This window comes from Pholis gunnellus (genome assembly GCF_910591455.1).
Source record: "Pholis gunnellus genome assembly, chromosome: 19".
Lineage (NCBI taxonomy): Eukaryota > Metazoa > Chordata > Actinopteri > Perciformes > Pholidae > Pholis > Pholis gunnellus.
The window spans coordinates 4,312,494-4,331,944 of NC_136546.1; the positions used below are offsets into that span (position 1 = coordinate 4,312,494).

The window sequence follows — 19,451 nt, forward strand, 5'->3', positions numbered from 1 at the left end:
ACGTGCAGAGTTAAACCAACCAGGAACTGATCCGAGCATCAAGTGTTGTGTGTCCAAAGCCGGCTGTACACAGAGTCTCGTTCGGACGATACCCTTTGAACTCGGCCTTCACTTTTAATCTTAACGACACACCTGTGCAATGTTTCGTGGCACCGAACATGCCAGTTGCCGTTTGCATCCATCTTTCCAAAATGTCATCGCTTCATCATTTTGTCCTCTTAGACATTTGTGTGAAATTGACCTAATTAACATGAATTCTCGAGTGAGTTTCGTGAGGTCACAGTGACCACCAAAATCGATTCACTTCATCCTTGAACCCAAGTGGATGTTTGTGCCACACATGATGAAATTCCCTTTAGGCAGACCTGAGATGTTGCGTCCATGACATTTGGATGGACATGAGGTTGCAGGGACCTTGATCATTAAATTCAAACGTTCCTGAGGTGGTGTGTTCACGAGAATGAAGTGACAGCAGTAATAACAGCTCCAGCTCCTGTCAGAGCGGATGCATGAAGTCATTAAAAAGGTCACATAGTCAAAGAGTTATAGTATAGGATGTAATTAAAAAGTCGTATAGGATGTCCAAAATAATCATGTTATAGTACGACGGAAAAAAAAGTCAGTATAGTATATATACAGAAAAGGATGTTTAAATTTTAGTATATTATGACAATATACGTTTTTAAAAAGTCATAGCATAGAATGTAAAAAGAAATCAATAAAAGTCAAAGTACAGAATGACCAAAAATATAAAAGTTATTTTATTATATGTCCGATATAGCCAAAAAATAAATAAAAGTATATCACGTCGAAAAACATTCAGCAGAAGTCATAGTATAGTGTGTTGAAAACAGTCAGAATATGTATATCCAAAAAGAAGATTACTTTGATCAGCTCCATCTTTTTGTCCACACATACTGCTGAGAGACTGTTACGGCGAGCGGGGGAAGAAACAACACTCGACTTCTTTCTCTTCAGTTTTATTAAACGAGTTACAATATACTTTTACATGTCAGGAGAAAAATCATATTAGGATAAAAGCACAGGTGAGACACACGAATGCACACAAACACACAATGTGTGTGCGAGGAACTACATGCTAACTCTGAACACTACCAAATCATTTATGTAGAAGTTTAAATTTTACATTTAAAAGTCAAAAATTCAAATCAGAAGCCACACAAAAACAGGAATGCCTTTGTCGTGAATATGCAAGCTGCAGAGGACACGCGCAGCTGGTAGAGCTTCAACACATGACGGCCGATGACTAGAATACCACACACACACACACGCATGACGCTACACAGCACCGCTCATGCTTGCTCTCGCGTCTCAGCGCCACAGCTGGAGTCCCGCTCACACACAACTGAATCCATCAGACAAGCGAAGCACTTTCATTTACGTGTAACGGCGTTTCCATATGTAATACTGCAGTCAGTGTCGTTGGCCATCACCGTCCTCACACGAGCTTCCGTTACAGCTACTGTTCATGTCACATTAGGTTTGATAGGAAAAAAGCATGCAGCTCTGTCTTTATAGAAAGAAAACGAAACCATCCGCTAGAAATACACAGGACGTATTTACAATGGCAAACGGCATGGGGGGAGGGGGGGGGGGGGAAACCACTACAACAGGCTGCTGAGGATTCACAATGACGTTGCAGCAGAGGAGCCGGGCTGCAGCCAGAGCTGGAGCTGAGGCGGGACAATCGGAAGCCCGGACTACAGGGGACGAGCCCACAGCCCCCGAACCAAACGGTACTGAAACAGCCAACCGGCTTCTCTGCTGCAGCTGGAACTGATGCGGGGTGCTAGCTAGCTACTGTTTTTTTTTTTGCTGAAACAAAACACAGGTGAAGCAGAGCATGGATGTGTTTGTGTGAGCGGTGGGACGGTGCTTTCAGTCAAAGTCTCGGTTGACCAGGACCAGCGGAGCCACCAGCGTCCACACGTAGAGGGCGATGCAGATCCAGCTGGAGGAGATCTTCACCCACACCGACGGCCACTTGCTGGTCATGGCCTGGTAGTTGGCGTCGGGGCTGTGGAGGGAAACGCAACAGATGACAGATTTAGGCTCTGCGGCTATCGGTCTGTCGGTCTGTGTTCCAACAACTGTCAAATGAAATGCTCCAAAAAACAAATGTGTTCAAAAGACAGAAAGATGAAACCTCACTGAGGCAGAAATAAGAACGACTCTTATGTAATTTGAAGATTCTCTTCATTGAGTTACGTTGCAAAAAAACAAAAAATGTCTCGTTGTTACGTGTTCGGTTGTCAGAATCCATATTAATAATAGCGGACTCGAGTTCTACAGAACAGGACGCCTTCATATTCTGCTGGCGGTGTCACTACGAGCAACCGGCCAAGGGTCACCGGTTAACACGGTCGCTCATTAAACCAAAACACCGCGTTGACTACCACGGGACAGATCGTGGTTGTAGCGCTCATTTTAAAACTTGATAAAGACAAAACTCTGAGACCACATCGTGGTGTTTGACGTTCTGTATATGACGTTATGTTGGTGAGTGTTGTGCTTTTGTTACTGTACACCTCGTCTCGTCTGTCAGATTGAGCTCAAAGTAGACTAATCAGAGAAAAGGTGCCTGTTCCTCTGTGCCATAGGGCTCCACACTGTTGCGCTGGGTGACACGACGCCTACCTGTACCAGTTGGTGAGCGTCATCATGATGTAGAGCGACGCCAGGAAGAGCATGAAGTGGAAGAAGGAGTAGGAGTAGGTGACGCCATCCTTCTCGTTGTCCACGGCTCGGCCGGCACCGCTGCCCTCCTCGAAGCCGTCGGCCTGAGGCCCGTCCTCGATCAGGGCCGACTCGTCGCTGGTCAGAGTCAGCTTGTTCACCTGGGTGTTGGACGAGTTACGAATACTGATGGACGCACAGAGGGAGGAGAGAGGACATTGAGAAGGTCAGCTGCCTTATCGAACAACAACACAAGGTGACAGACGGGCCGTTTAAGGCTGCAGCCTGCCCGCTGGTAATTAAACAGATCAGTCGCTTCACAAGTTGAAAGATGACTAAAAAAGGACTTCCTCACCTGGAGTAGAGGACACACATGAGGAAGAGGATCAATCCCACAATGCCCTGGGCGTCCCACCACTGAACCACGTGGTCCTGACCTGCAGGACTGGTGCTGTTCAGCCCGATAATACCCAGAAGGCTCGGGTTGCATTTCCTGTCTGTGAGCCACAAGAAAAGATGTTTAAATCATGCTGTGTGACTGAACTCGAGGTTGCCGCCTAGTTTCTACCAGATATGATAACAAACTTACATGCACCTAAGGAACCAGCTTATTGTCAGCTTTTTGCAGGGATGACGTTACATATTAGAGAAACACAGTTTCTATAAGCGAGGTAGGGGAGTAGAGAAACCTGATTTCCCCTGTTAGGGTAAAGCAGCATGGAAATATATGGAACCCTACCAGGCTCATTGGTCATGGCAGACCAGGTCAGGTACATGGTGTACAGGGTCACCAGGGAGGACTGCAGCAGGCCAGACCGGGGCTGGGACTCCTTCACACAGAGAAAGGCAAGCATTTTACAACTCGCAAGTAAAAAAAGTACTCGGCGCGCATCCGCTGAGCATCACGGAGGGAATAGCGCACGACTTATTCTGGCTTTAAGTCCCAGATATGAATGCAAACCTGGATCGGCGGCAGGATGGACAGGACGGAGGCAGCCACGCACAGGAGCATGTTGATGCTGATGAAGACCTTATTCTCGGTGCAGCCGTCGGAGTGGGTGTAGTAGACGTAGAACATGACCAGAGACACCAGAGACAACAGGTAGTTCACCGCGGTGACCGACAGCAGAGCTGTGAACACAAAATAGCAAGGTAGGCATTTATTTCTTTTGTTTTTTTTTAGACGGTAGTTATTGATCACAAAGCATCATAATAACACCGTCACCATACCTGCATACCAGCAGCGAGAGTTGCCCTCCTCCATCTTCTCCACCCAGGACTCATTCCAGGAGTGGGCGAAGTCAATGAGCAGAACCAGCTGGATGAGGATGAAGCAGAAGGCTCCGGCCATGCCGATGTAGAACCACACTGTGGAAGACGGGAGAGCGAGGTCAGGGTTTATGTAGGGTCATTATTAAATCACTTATGATGTCATACGCAGACTAATCCCAATGAGAACTGATATCTGCAGTCTTGATCTACCGTCACAGAAGGACAGACTTACGAATACTATTTCCCCAAAAAGTAGCCTGTTTTCTGCATCATCATCAGCCTTCTTGGTTTATGTCGAGAACACAACTAGTTTTTCCTGTTATCATATTTCCCGGGAAACAGGAAGAATGGATTCCTGGGATTGATTCCTTGTACGGACAGTTGCACGCCACGTTTCATTTGAGGGGAGAAAGACAAGAACGGACAAGAACGGTTACCAGTAGTGAAGGGACCCTCTGAGATGAAGAATGATCCGATAGTGATGCCAGCAGCTGCAGCAAACTTAAAGAACCAAAACCTGGAAGTGAGAGGATTTTGTTTTTACATTAGTCACAGGCAGAAATTTCAGAACTCAACTGTTGCACAGATTAGGGCTGAAAGGATCTGTCTATCACCAGCGGTCGGGGCGCCGACTCACCCATTGTGCAGCGCGGCTCGGGGGTCGTGGCTGCTTTTGACTTTGATCATGAGCAGAGAGAAGAGCAGGAAGAACATGGCCATGCCGAAGCAAACGCGGTACACGGCCTTGTAGCCGACCAGCACGTCGCAGTTCACGTGACCCTCCACGCCGGGAATGGACGAGCCCGTCCCTCCTTCACAGAAACCTGGAATCTACAGCGGCACACGGGAAGGAAGACATTTTAGGCCAAGTCACAGACTTCAGATCAGAGAGCTGGCGTGCAGCACAGAACAGAGTGTGCGACTCCCACTAGGAGAGCTGCTCGGACTTTCTCCCTAAATGTAACTCTGATCCTTTTAGGGAAGTCTTCTCAAGGCCTTCAAGATCAGAAAGACCAAGAGTTGAATCCTTAACGTCACTCAAACCCAAAGGGAGAGGGAGAGTCATGTATGAATTAGGAGGTTTTCAATGTAACATTCTGCTGATTTTCTAAAAATCCTGGTACGAAAATGTAAATATAAGACGTGACCCAAATGCTCTGTTGCCATGGTAATCGACTTCCATATCAGTTTTCAAATGCAGGTTTTTGTTATTACTATTGTCGTTACTACTTTATTATATATGCATTACACCAAAAATCCCAAATAGCCCATAAAATAAGGAATAGTAATCACACATTATTCTTTATTAGGAGTTATTCTCAGCGCCTGAGCTCTCAGGTCTTTCATTTATTTTGCTGACATAGGCTATATATATATATATATAAATAAATAAAGGCCTGCATATGACCTCATTAGTTTTCATTGGCTATCCCTATCATTTTTTTATGTGATTTTTTTGCACATTTTGCAGCTGTTTGCGTTTCAATGAAAAAGGGAAATTGTCCTCTTCTCTATTAAATAATAACAGCTCAGTAAAGGACAATAGCAGCACATAATAACTGCATGTTTGAGGAAAGCATGCCAGCTTGTGTTTTTGTTGTTACTCTCGGTTGTTTTGTCATTTTTTAAATGATTTTTCCTGCTAAATGGCTTATTTCCCAGATTTTAAAGTGGTGCTTTTGTGTGATTCTTAGCTGAGAATGTCTTTGGTCGAGGACAGCTCGACGCAGAATAGTCTTTAAAACAGGTGCACTGAGGTGGCAAATGACCAAATATCATTTCAAAGCAGCTGCGAACCACTGTTGCATGGGTTAGTTTGGTCTTTTTTTGGCAATTTGTTTAATCGTACCGGTGAGCCAGTACAAGGTAATAAACTAATAAAATGAATTGTGTATTAGCTTCGTTGTAATATACCTTTAAGTAAAAGGAAAAGAACAATCAGCACAACAGTGGGAATGGAGCTCTGACCATGTTTGCCTTCATTATAGTGTCCCCTTAAAATACAAGTGGATCCTTTATGTGCGTGTGTGACACCTTTCTGCACATTACATACATATTCATATTTCTATTATACAAGGTTTTGGCACCATTAGACAAAGATTCATAAATCAACACATGTAAGAAAATAAATAAATTATTGTCTCCACACCTTGCTGCAACTTCCGCAAAACAAATGCTCCTCCACAATAAAAGCAGCTACTAACCACCACATTTAGCAAATACAGCAAACCTGACAGGCTTCCAGCACTAGTTGTCCTTGAACCTAACAGCAGTAATGTGAGAAGTCGTTCATACGCTATTCCTTACCTGCTCTTTAATAATGAATAGTTGCATTTCATACCTTCTTGAGCTGACCCTCCATGCCGGGCATCAACATAATGCAGGCGAGGCCCACTCCCAGCAGCAGGAAGAAGGCATAGATGAGGCGAGTCACTGTGGAGTTATTTCCACCGGGGCAGCATCGACACAGCAGGCAGGGGGCGCTGCCGCACAAGCACGGGATCTGCACACAAACCAGCATTGCTATTAATTACCTAGTCATTAATCCTATTACCCTTCCACCATGCAGGGACGGTGTGTACTGCCTCTCTCTCGCTCTCTCTGGGTAGATGTGTTGCTGTCTGTCTGCACATGTCGCAATGAGCGGATACCTGACCCCTGTTTACATGGCCGCAGTGTTGCAACAGCCAGCGTTGACGTTACAGCCCCGGCTGCTCGTTGACATCATCGACATGTTTGTTTACAATGTTCGACCAACATAAAAACACCAGATACACGTCAAAATACTGTAAAACACCAGTAATGCTCATTTAGCTTAGCAACAACAGAGCGGGTTGCCTAACATTAGCTTAAACATCGAGCTCGACGTGTTTTGGGGGTTATTTAGGTTAATGTTAGTTAGCTGGGTTCCAAACAAAGGCAGACGCCATGTAACGTAGCCCTACAGTTAGCTTACACAACGTCAAGAGCCGATAAACCTCATCAATATTATTAACTATAGCTTCGTATTAGCATTGTAGAATAGCAGCTAGTGAATGCTAACTAGCTATGTCGTGTTTATTTGTGTCCGTCTGAGCCGCAGTTTATCAACGCGACGGCCTGCTGCCGTCTGTGTTATTGCGCAGTCATGACAGCACTTGTTTGAAGTACGAGCAGCAAATAACAGCGATAACACATCCACTGCTTTCACTGTCAACGGTTTCTAAACCACCAAAGACGTCTGTGACTTACCCAGCTCGCCATGGAGCACAATCCCAAAACGGCTCCCATGATGGCGGATGTTTTTCTTCTTTTCTAGTCGGTCGTTAGATGGCTGGTGCTTTCGTGCTCTCCCCAGAAGATGGATGATGCGCTCCCGCAGACTTCTTCTTCTTCGTCTTCTTCTTCTTCTCATAAAACGTCCGGTAGTTTTGCTGCCCCCCATAGGACGACTGCAGCCAACACACTCCATTCAGTCTTTACCCACATACTGACCATGTATTCAGAGTGGGGACCAGGAAACAAAAACCTCATCTCTGTGTTACATAAATACATACACATAAAATCAACATTTTGCAGCAATTCCAAGTGAAAAAAATAACTAAAAGTAGTGTATTCGATTTTTTTAAGAAATACATTTGTGACGTATTTAAAATCAAGTAAGTAAAATAGCAAAAGAAATTGTCCTTGAGCTTCTGGACCATTATTCTATATGACATTCTGGGCGTCCCACCAGGGGCCCAATGACACAAGCAAGCTGGAGTTAAGACAATAGCTGGAGAAACAATATGTAGCTTACCTTTGGTTGTCCATAAGACTTTCTTACACTGTCTGGTATAACGTCTTCCAGAGGTCATCAGGGATTTCCCACACTTTGATGTAGAGCAAGTTTCATTCAGCAAAATCAATAAACTCTAAAAAAAATATTCTGCTATTTAGACTGTTCTTCCTGTTGGGATTGCCAAATTGAAGTGTTCAAAAGTACATTTTAAAATGTGACACTGCGCACAAAGCACGTGGGGCTGGGTGTTCTGACAAAGATGCTTTATTTTACAATAAGTAACATCATTGTAAGCACATTGTAAACAGCAACATCAAACAGGATACAAAAGGCAAAAGGAATACATACAAAAGGAAAGAGGAGCGTCAAGAAGGTCCCTCGGAAATAATCCAGACAGGAGATTATATACAGTCATGAAGTGAACAAAGAAGCAGACCAAACCAAGTGAACAGCTTTATCTTCGGTCCGTTCAGTCACCCTGTTACGTCTCTCCTGTAAATCGACAGGAAAATGTATTGCTTCCAATATTAGGTTTCAAACAGAAACAGGACTTAAATAGGAAGAACAAACAAATAATACAAGGAGTCAAATAACGCTCTTAAGCCTTGAGCCTTGACTTTTCCTCTCATTAAACAACAGTCTCACGTTTCTCATGGTATGCACACTGAGCAGTAAGAAGAACCAGTAAGTTGGATTTGAGCGGCAGGGCATCTCAGCACTCTGTCTCATACAAACCAATACTAGTGCAACATTCACACTGATGTTAATACATCTGAAAATGCACCATACGTGGATACACGGTTCAGTTCACGGCAGTGATTTCAGATTGGTCGTCCACAGTGAAATGGCAAAAAAACCATAAGAACATAACTAAACATCTCCTGTCTTCTTCATTTTCAGCTGGTAAACAGCAGTTTTGGTAAGGATAAGGGTTTAATACAACGCCAGCAAATCACACCTCCATTCTGTCACTTCCTGATAACAGACTGCATTTGATTGAAGCCAAACCAACAACACAGCAGTTTGCTCATGGTCATTCCTCGTCATGGTTAGTTTTACCTTACTTATTGTTGTACATCTTCTGTGGCTCGGGGGGGAGCTTCGTGAACTCTGAGCAAATGACATCATAGTGATGTCATCAGGGTTATCTCAGTTTGGGATTAGAGAACAATAAAAAGGCCGCATTACAAACAGGAGGTGTGGAGTTTGGAAGACTTGGGTGTTGTACCAGGCAGGTTGAGTTAATAGAGTTACCCAGTGGTTTGGATGATTTTAGGATGATTTTTTGATGATGAGTCATCCATTGAGTTTCTATGGAAATAATTAATTGGAATTTTACTTCCAGGGCGAGTGGGTGCATTTCCATTCATCTATTTCCAGATATCCATTTTAAATTAGTGCATGAAACACCTGAGTGGAAATGCAGATAATTAAATGCAAGAACCCACCCCGCCACCTGAACAGACCCCAAAATAAACTCTCGAAAGATTTTTCGTCAGTTCAATGATTTACTTTCTATGTCTCAAGATGAAATAGGCTACTGAATGAATTTATAAACAATCAGATCATAACAAAGTCAATGAAAACTGCTTTAACATACACGTGTGGCGCACAAACATTCTTGACAGATATAAAAAAAGAAAGTAGATTAAATACAGTAAAAGTACAATACCATCTATTTACATGAATGATCAGTCACTACTGTCTACTCACAGTCTCTGTTCACAGTGAACTCAACAGTTTCACTCACTTTGCTATTTGTTTTAACGACATTCTGCTTATTCATTTTTCAGAGACATGTATTTGTCTTAACTTGGTCCCCGAGCGGGTAGAGACTTTGCTCACCAATACAGGCCATTAAATGATAAGCAGGACCTACCGGGGTGACCACCCAGCTGCCCTGCTCAGGAGACCGGGTACAGACAGTATATTTCTCTGTATACAATTTTGGGCAGAAACTGGAGGCTGTAGCTGGCTCGCTGATTCACCAGCCTGACTGACTAAACTCCCTCCCAGATCTTAGGCGACGCGTACGGGAATCTCGTCCCCCGCCTCGGGACCCAGGCTGGTGTAGGTGACGGAGGGCTCCAGGACTCCAGCGCTGAGCGGAGGCCGGTCAGTGGCCTGCTGGCCGCCCGCGTTCCTGAACTGCTTGTAGACTCGCGGGTCCTGAGCAACGTAGGTGGACGAGGTGGCGTAAAGGACCAGGCCCAAGATAATGATGAAGAACGACAACAAATAGAGGCCCGAGAACTGCAACACAGAGACAGACTCAAACATAGGAGCTTTATTTCTACAGTTCTGCTTTATGCTGGTTTAAATCCTATCTTCTCCTTATACATCAGTGTGTAAGGATCAATGACATGGAGACGTGATGTCGGTGTCCCCCAGGGATCTATTGTAGGTCCACTCCCCGGTATGCATGTTGTGGCAAAAGCAAACCTAACCTAATGAGGCCCTATCAGTCATAGCCTTTGGGACTGGTATAAACCTGGGGCCTCATTAAAGAAAAACATCTTGACTTAAGTTTCAAAGACAGGACAACTATAACTGTATATTTGATTATTTGATCGGCACTCGTCCTGTCATGCTTGTATCTTTGATTAGAATGCAGCAGTAGGTTACTCGAGATGGACAAGCCATAAAATCAAGGACTCTTACTCGTCACTGGCTAGTCAGCTAGAGCCCCATGCCTCCTTCAAGGCCTCTCTAGGGCCATTAGTCGTTGATCAAATTCAGAATGAGAGTCTTGGCAGACGGGAAATTCAAAGCCACAACAATCAATATATTCCAGTGTTCTCGTTGTTCCCTGTCTTTATTGTAATTGCCATAATGTAACAGTAACAACAATGCTGCTGCCATTTTTGGCAGATATTTTGAATTTAGGACAGGGTATATTTATGCCATCCTAATTTAGGATTCCTAACTTGGGAAATCTCTACGGTAGGACACTTCTGTAAAAGTTCAATTCCTATCCTGAGATAAGATAGGATTTGTGGTCAAAAAGATCAAAATCGATGCAGCAGAATGACGGATATTGTCTTCTTTGTTCCACACATTCTTCTTCCTTGTCAAAACCTGGCACCTACATTACCCACCATGCAACCCGAGCACTGACACTTTGGTCGCAGATTCGGGTGTCTGGGCATCTTTGGACCTGCATATCTCCAAATGAAAGCTTCCTGGCAGTTTGCTCTTACCTTGTAGTGAAAGAGGAAGAGGCCACAGAAGAAGCTGTACAGGTCGGCTGTGAGCAGAGAGAGATTGACTGAGGTGGCACTTGTTCTCTTTATCACCACTGGCATGAAGCTGTACAGGCCGAACATGAAGGCACTGAAACAAATGTACAGAAGACCTGCAGACACACAGAGGGAGCAAATGATTTTACCAGTTACTGTCATTATATTTTACTTACCTACTTACTTGTGTGTATGAATCCAAGTTGTGTATGTCTGTGTTTCCTGATGCATGTGCATTCTCACCTATCTGCCAGTCCCAGGGTACCCTCAGCAGCTCCTTGTGTTCCATGATGGCCCTGCAACAGCGCACAGACGCAGAGCTTAACCTCTGATGGCCATTTCCATGCTCAATTTTGTCTCATAAGATGTTGCAGCAATTCTTGGGGTTGATACCATTTGTTACACAGATTTTGTGAGAGCCATACATCCTCTGAATGCCGGCCTAGAGGGCACAACAGGTCATTTTACACAGTGAAGCCAAGTTTCAAACAATGGTCTCGCCACAATGAAATGGCTACAAATGGCTACTAATTGACTCCAGTATGCAGATATATGTTAACATGACGTCTAGCTTTAAACTCAACATTGTACTTCCGTACAGTACCATTAGTTAATTACTTTCCACCACTGCCCAGCTGTCATGAGGTGTATCACTCCCCATTACGCACGCAAACTCACAGCTGGATGCCGCTGAAGAAGGATCCGAAGAGTCCCATCATGCCGAGGAACTCCACACGGCTCAGGTTCTTAACGATGAACTCCTCACAGACGTTGGAGATCCCGTAGAGCGTCGCTCCACCCAGGACCAAGAGGTCCCCAAACAGCTTCTGCTCTCCTGATCGATGAGGGAGAACGAAGATGGGGAAAGAGACAAATGTGAGCAAGACTGCAAGTCCAACAAACCTGGCAACCTCCACATTTACCTGTAACCTGGCGTGCCGTGTATGGTCAAGAACGCGTTGGGGCACTCACCAAATCCTTGCTGCCGACCAAGCAGGATGTCAGCTCCCACCATGCAGCCGACACCCAGCAGACACAGTCCTGCCCCGACAAAGTGGACGGCCTTGTACCTCACCAAAAGAAAGAACCAGGAGAGCAGCAGGACCACTGGGATGACAAAACAGTCCAACAGCTGAGCGGAAGGACGGACACACAGAGACAAACACATATAGGCATGGTGAGTTCTATTTATTTATGGTTTCAGTCAGTTGTTTTCTTCCTCCTGGGTGGCTTCATCACTTCAGACTGGTGACCAGTAAACAACAGCAGTAATGGGCTGGGAAATCACCGTGCAACAATGGACAATGGATCACTGTCGTGATCAAGGATGTGCTCCAGAGCCTCCAGGGCTGTCATCCTTTTCTTTCTGTTCATGCTGTCCTCCAATAAGCTGCTGTGTTGTGTGTATCTGCAGTGTGTAATGTTGGTAGGACTCCCAAGCAACCCTTTCGTATGTTTCTCCCCTCTCCTGCTAAGTGTGGGCGGAGTATTCCCGCTCAAAAATAAAAGGTTCCCGTCAAAGCCAAAATAGTATCTGTATTTCTCGCACAAGTGCGGTAGTGAGAAAGAGAGTGTGTGGGTGTGTGTGTGTGTGTGTGTGTGTGTGTGTGTGTGTATGTGTGTGTGAGATTGGGATGAACTATGGTGTCTGTGTGTGTGTGTGTGTGTGTGTGTATGTGTGTGAGATTGGGATGAACTATGGTGTCTGTGTGTGTGTGTGTGTGTGTGTGTGTGTATGAAATGGGGTGAAACATGTTGGGAGGAGTAAGAAATACTTTGTCTCACATTTTCAAAGAAAGAAATGGTCTAAACTTGACCCTTCTGACCCCTTACAGCCTCCACTTTCACTGCCGGGTCAAATTGTAACCTGCAGGGGGGGGTTGCAAATCCATGATACTTTTTATTTATTTTATTTTTTTTCACGTTGATTACACTAATTAAGGCAAGCAGAAGAAGTTTCATACAGGAAAAGTACTTTAAAATATTCTTTCTAGATTTTCAAACTTTGAAACGGGTCAATTTGACCCGCAACATAACAGGAGGGTTAGCTGTGTGCAACAGCATCATCTTCCTGCGTTCCTGATAGTCATGTTAAAAGCCTCCAGGGGCTCTGTGCCTGTCAGTCCTGCAGGGATGCTGCCAGATCTACACGGCCCTGGCAACATTTCAGGGCTATTGATTTCTTGCTAATTTAGACGCAGGAATGTAAGCTAATTCCTTTCTTCCAATTAGATAAGAGCCTCACTGCCTGCAACCAGCCTGAATATAATGTCAAATATTGAATTTTGAAGGATGTATTGCATGACTTAAAGGAAGTTAATTGCAAAAAAGAACTACATCTAATGTGTGTTAATAGGCACGAAGCAATGTGAGCCAGTTAAATGTTATTTTAGTATTTTAGTATGTACTAAAAGATACTGTCGTATTGTACTACATTAGGTTAAGGGATTTGCAAGAGACAATTAAAAATACTAATCCCTCTTTCACACCGTTGATTAGCGTGTAATGCGAGTGGACTCAATGAGTTGTAAACATGCATTGATCCAATGTTCAAAGTCCAGCTGAGGCAGATAGAGATGCCGCTAGTTCTGTAGGTACTTGGTTGTAAACCAAAGTATTTGATGAGGATCACTACTATTACGTTTCATCGTGAAGATAACATAAATGTCTCCCAAATGCCAGAATATTTGTTGTGATATTTCAGTTTGTACCAAGGTGGTAGACAGCATGACACTGCCATTACTAAAGAAAAGAAGAAGAACAAATTAAATTGAAGACATTGGATCCTACACTACCCACAATGCAATTCAATTGCACATTTTTTTGTTAGACCTCAGCATTTCTGGTACAGGTCCATGTCTTTGAAGCCCCACCCCCAGAGTTTGTAACACAGACATCATCGTGGTTATTTGGTCAGACTTGACACAAGTTTTACACACACACACACACACACACACTCACCTGTACACTGGAGAGTGTGGTGTACTGGTAAGCTTTGAGCACCAGATAGTTGGCCTCGATGTCTATCAAACCCAGAATCATGTATTTCCACCAGCGCTGCTTCAGGATGGCCAGCAGGTTCCCTTCCCCTGGTACGACAGAGAGAGAGAGAGAATCTCTAAATGCCACGACAGTTTTTATCTTCAACCCATCAGATTTTGTATCGCTTCTAGTGGAGTGAGGAGAGCATAGTAATTGCATATTCCGTACGTTGATAAATGATGATTATTGTCCAAATCCCTGTTGATTTTCTGAATTTATATTTAAGGCAACACACGTCAAATAGCATTAAAGTGGCAAAGATGTGTACACTCCATGACTGCTGCTGCTATGTGCATGTGTGTGCGCATCAACTCAAAGCTTATAATAATAATAATCTGTATTGATATTGGTGATTCTGGCCCCGGTGTTACTTGGTACCGGACGGGAACTGCATTTGATGGTGTTGCCTGCTCCTAGTTTCAGCATACTTACAGCATGTACATCAGTACCACACACACACACACACACGCACACCTCTCAGTTTCTGTCCATACTGTACCTTGCCTGACTGCCAGTGTGGTGGTGTAGACCAGAAACAGCAGGATGTAGTTGAGAAAGCTCTGGAACACCGGCGTGTTGGCATGGAATGTATCAGCCAGGTACTTGCTGGTCAGACTGATGGCACAGATTAACAAGGACAGGACCTGACCCAGGGCGAGGGTCACCAGCAGGTCCCTGCAGAGGGGAGGGCGCATGGGCAAAGGGTCGTCAGTGTTCCATTAAGGATGATTTTACATGTGGCAAATGCTTTGTGTTTAACACCAAGGCGATATGATAATCTCATTTACAAATTCAGCAGTTACAGAGCAACATTATAAAGATATATCTAAGATTACATAGTTTACAAACAAGCTCAGGGGTCACTTTATTAGGTACATCATTCTTGTGTTGGTAGGAGCCCCCTTTGCCTCCAGTATGGCCAGACTTCTTTGTGGCATAAATTCAACAATTTGCTAGAAACATTGCCTAGATATTTCATGTCCATGTTGACATGTCCTCCCGCCGTGTCTGCAGATGTGTCTGTTGCCTTCACGCTCAGAATTTCTCTTTCCACCCACAGCCCAAAAGGACACGTGACTTGAATTGTCAGACCAGGCGACGTATTTCTTTTCCATCTTTGCGCTGTCCAGGTTGGTCGAGCATGTGCTCTTTGTAGCAGTGGGGTCATAGACAGTGTATAAGAAGTGGATGTAGTCATTATGACGTCATCAATTGGTTTGTGGTCTGCGGTTTTGAAGCCTCGAGTTTGGCATTTTGGCCTTCGCAGTCTTGTTTTTTTGCAACCAAAAGTGACACAAGAGGGTGGAGCTAAGTACAACCAAACGCTGAATAATTTATACGACCAAAATGTTGTAAAGGGTTTAAGTTCAGACAAAACTGTGAACCATTAAATTACAGGGCAGCCCCGCCCTAAAGCATCCCCTGCTTTATGGTCTGTTTGACTCTAAATGGACCATCATTTACTAAATGAACATCATGCTGTATTGAAGAAGACTTGAAACTAGAGATTGAGACCATAAACTCATGTTTACAATGTTTACTGAGGTAATAAATCAAGAGAGAAGTAGAGTCATTTTCTCAAAGACTTCTATACAATCAGACTCCTTTTTGCAATCAGAGGAGTCGCCCCCTGCTGGCTATTAGACAGAGTGCAAATTTAAGGCACTTCAGCAGTGGATTCATTATTCCGATAGAAGGAAGCCGCCTGAGTAGAACACCACTCAGCAGGGTTAGGCTGCTGTGGGGTTCCACTTCAAGGTTCCACATGTTGTGTGCTTAGAAATGCTTCTATACAACAGTCGTGATGTTTATTTGAGTTACTGTTGCCTTCTCGCCAGCGTGGCCAACTCTGGAGATCAGCCTGTCTGACATTACACAATCATATAATATTTGGTCTGAACAACAACTGAAACTCTTGACCATGTCCTGAGATGCTGCCACATGACTATATGTTTGCATTGACGAGATTTGATAATGAAGTGTAAGGGGAAATAAAAAATCAAAATCAATATCAGTATCAGCCTCCAAAAACACAGTATTAGTTAGGCTTAAATATCAATAAGCTTCTGTTTGCAGTAGTTAAAGGGCAGCACACCGCGAAAATGAAATTTTGGCCTGACTAATGAAGAACTCTGATCGTCATCTGAAAGGAGGCGGATCATTTTGGCCTTCACAGCAGCTATTAGGGAGCTGCAGCTATTTCTTGCTGGCTAGTTCTGACTGGAACCCTTGGTTTGGACAAATCTGACCAACATGAGTTTTCTAAGCAGCCTTTTTCCTGCCTGGTTAACCGTGACTGAGATGTCCAAAAATAGTGGTGACTATCTATCATTGTTTTATAGTTTTGTGTATACGTACTGTTCTGTTAGTTGTCCTTCCCTTGGCTGACATGTCGCCATCTGTGCTTGTTTGTGAGTCTGCTTTTATTCTGCCCGTCTACTTTTGATCAAGGATGTATTACAATAACATCCCTCTGTGTCTGTGGCTGCCACAAGAACATCACCACACACACACACACACACACACGCCTGATATGTTGGTCTCAATTTCAGCTTGCAGCCAGACTTCACAATCACAAGAGAGGCCAGGGATACCAGGGATAAGAGAACAGCAGATGGCAGGAAAGAGTATGAGACAGTGGGGTAAGGTGGTTATGAGTTTCGAAGCACACATACACACACACACATACTGTAACACACACACACACATCATTGTAACGCCTCTTCACATGATCAAATTGAGACTTGACATTGGAAAACATTAACAAACATTTTATCCAAATATTCATCATTGCATGTCGGTATTAGAGATGCAGCGATACCAGATAACGGTCCGATACTGACTCAAATAGCTGGATCGGGTATCAGTGACAATAGGCCAATCTGGTGTCAGATACCATTATTTCAGTCAATTCAGTCAATTTAGATTTCTATATTTATTTTTGCATTTGGTTTTACAAAGTTAGGAAAGCAATGTTGAAGTCAAACCTGATGCTGGTTGTTGTCCCCACAGCTTATTAATAGTATTATTATTATTAACACGAGTATCAGTGGATACCCAAAGCATCCCTTAACTGTTGTGACAAAAATAACAAGAAAATTCGATATGATTCATTTAATTAGACTTAGTAAATTGTATTTTTGTAATAGTTTATTTTTAGTTTGTATTGTTTATGTATAAGCAGATCTTTTTTGTCATAGATTGCTGACTATATTACCCCCCATCAATGAAAAACATGATGGGGTTGCCTTTTTCAAGGGTAAAATATAGCAAATAGCTAAATTGATAAGTTGATAAGCCCCACCGGCCTCGGTGACATGCACTGTCTATATTTATGCCCCTGGTAGGCGGCGAGAAGTGTGTGTGTGTGTGTGTGTGTGTGTGTGTGTCTGAGTGCATGAGAAATGCAAAAGGGAGTTTGCAACAAACAGTGAGAGTGAGGCATGTAAGTAAGTAGACATGCAGGGGCAGCACAGCAGCCATTGTGCAGCACAAGCACACGCTGAGAAAAAGCCACCCATGGCAGCCAGCGGGCACCGAACCAGCAACACCCTGTCCGCGCTCCGCTCCAGCACCAGAAGGTGCACGGATGCCCAGAGTCAAAACGCTATCACACACACACACACACACACACACACACACACACACACACACACACACACACACACACACACACACACACACACACACACACACACACACACACACTAACACACGCATGATGTGATGTTCATGCAAAAGGGAAGATGCTGCATGGTTATGTTGACACATCTGTTGCACAACAGGCTGCTGCTTCTTCTTGCAGCAGCAGCCTGAATATGATGTTACAGGTTGAAATAAAAGGTGTCCGCAGTGATGAGCGCCTGCTGAGCGTGGGGTGAATGCAAAAAAGGGATGCTCGGCTCGGATCGGTGCCGTCATCATCATCATCTTACCTGGTTAAGACCCTCCTGATCCGCTGGTAAAGGCTCGGCGCCGGGGTGCCCGTAACTCTGGGAACGCTCTCCACAGTGGAAACGACAGACATCATTCTTTTTTTCCCCCCAGACTGAGCGGAGATCAGCGCATTCTGCTCCGGGGGAGGCCGAGGAGGAGGAGGAGGAGGAGGAGGAGAGGGAGGGGACGTGGAGCAGGCTCACCTCAGCGGACCCTCCTGGTCTCCGTGTTGCAGACCCGAGGTGCAGTTCAAAGGGGAATACACAGCGGCGCGTGGCAACGATGTTGTTGTCAAGGCGGAACTAACCTCCCGCGTGGATGCGCTTCCCCTCACCCGACGAGTAACTACGGGATTCGGAACCGCGTCCTGCGCTTCACACGCGGAGGAGCTCACTGTACCACAAGGTGGCGTCATTTTCAGCCAGACACCCTCACGAGGTGAAGACGTAATACATCAGGATGTGTATCAACGTCAGAAAGAACTACCATCAAATGACGTCACCACATGCGATTCAAAATTGCATTTACGTTGTGGTTCGTTTGGAGCGAAGTCAAAGCTTGTATTCAATTATATGTATTCAATTCATATAAAATGTAACAAATAAGTGAAAACTAAAAGGAAAAGTAAAGATATAGAAAACTATTCATATACAAATTATTTTAAACAATGTGAATTAAAAACAAATACATATTAGGATCATATAAGTGTACACGATCCTACCCCCACTACCCTTTACATAACTCAAGTTAATATTGATCATATATGCAACTCATAAACAACTACCCCACTGCTATTATGTATAGCTACAACCCAAATATCAGATATAACTTAAATTAAATAAAAGCCTGACCCTTCCTCATCCTTATAACTCTTGAAATATGGTAATTTTGTACATCTTCTTGAATTGATTTATATTTGGAGTTTGCTTGAGTTCTATGGCCAAAGCATTCCACAAATGTAAATACACATAGGCTGCTCTTCATAGTGGTGCAAACACAACCCCATCTCTCTGTCTGGGAACCTTATTTCATGTTACACAGAAGTACATTATTTATGCAGTCTTAAATTATTGACTTTATCCTCACACTTTTTAAGCACGAACAGATTGCAAAACCCACTTAGGAAGAGCATGTAGTCTATGGATTCGGGACACAGCTCCACAGACTTACCTTCTGCTGTGAAATGTCATGGTGGGCTGGTGAGTATTGTCAGGTATGTTGCTGTGGACCTGAGCGAACTGATCAACACTGTCCTCCCATCTCAGACTGTTTCACATGAAGGACTTCCAGCAGACAGAGGATGTCATGTCTCACCAGAGGAAAACAAGAGATAGTGACAAGTTAAGAAAATTGACTATCATTTTTTTTTAAAGATATTCAGGGAGGGCGAGACACAGCTGAGACATCATCTCAGAGATGACAGCTCTCACCCAGAGAACGCTATATCTGCCATGCAGTGATCAAGTACCAGGTTTTTGTTGTGTACATGTGTGCACTGAAACTGG

The 19,451-nt window shown here is 44.1% G+C and overlaps 2 protein-coding genes across 2 annotated transcripts; both read right to left on the minus strand.

The window, feature by feature from the left end:
• Positions 1 to 945: 945 nt before the first annotated feature.
• serinc1 (serine incorporator 1) lies at positions 946 to 7,340 on the minus strand. Its single transcript, XM_079179930.1, has 10 exons — positions 7,201 to 7,340; positions 6,311 to 6,472; positions 4,607 to 4,800; positions 4,407 to 4,486; positions 3,928 to 4,065; positions 3,659 to 3,828; positions 3,437 to 3,527; positions 3,053 to 3,194; positions 2,659 to 2,883; positions 946 to 2,038 (listed from the first exon to the last, which is right to left on the minus strand). Exons 1-10 carry the CDS (start codon positions 7,237 to 7,239, stop codon positions 1,900 to 1,902), a joined length of 1,380 nt encoding a protein of 459 aa, XP_079036056.1. The 5' UTR covers positions 7,240 to 7,340; the 3' UTR covers positions 946 to 1,899.
• A 2,408-nt stretch (positions 7,341 to 9,748) lies between these two features.
• On the minus strand, positions 9,749 to 18,042 carry slc35f1 (solute carrier family 35 member F1; the record flags this gene model as incomplete). The annotated part of the gene is made up of 8 exons (XM_079180832.1): positions 17,946 to 18,042; positions 14,510 to 14,685; positions 13,930 to 14,057; positions 11,941 to 12,100; positions 11,647 to 11,803; positions 11,212 to 11,264; positions 10,930 to 11,084; positions 9,749 to 9,982 (listed from the first exon to the last, which is right to left on the minus strand). Exons 1-8 carry the CDS (start codon positions 18,038 to 18,040, stop codon positions 9,749 to 9,751), a joined length of 1,158 nt encoding a protein of 385 aa, XP_079036958.1. The 5' UTR covers positions 18,041 to 18,042.
• Between the last annotated feature and the right edge of the window lie 1,409 nt (positions 18,043 to 19,451).

Bases quoted from the DNA above. Each gene is read 5' to 3' on its own strand.
- serinc1 (XM_079179930.1), bottom strand. From the start codon at position 7,239: ATGGGAGCCGTTTTGGGATTGTGCTCCATGGCGAGCTGG. The intron at 4,066-4,406 runs GTAACCGTTCTT...CGTCTTCCACAG, and splicing joins AGAGGGTCCCTTCACTACTG to TGTGGTTCTACATCGGCATG. The intron at 3,829-3,927 runs GTATGGTGACGG...TTGTGTTCACAG, and splicing joins CTCTCGCTGCTGGTATGCAG to CTCTGCTGTCGGTCACCGCG.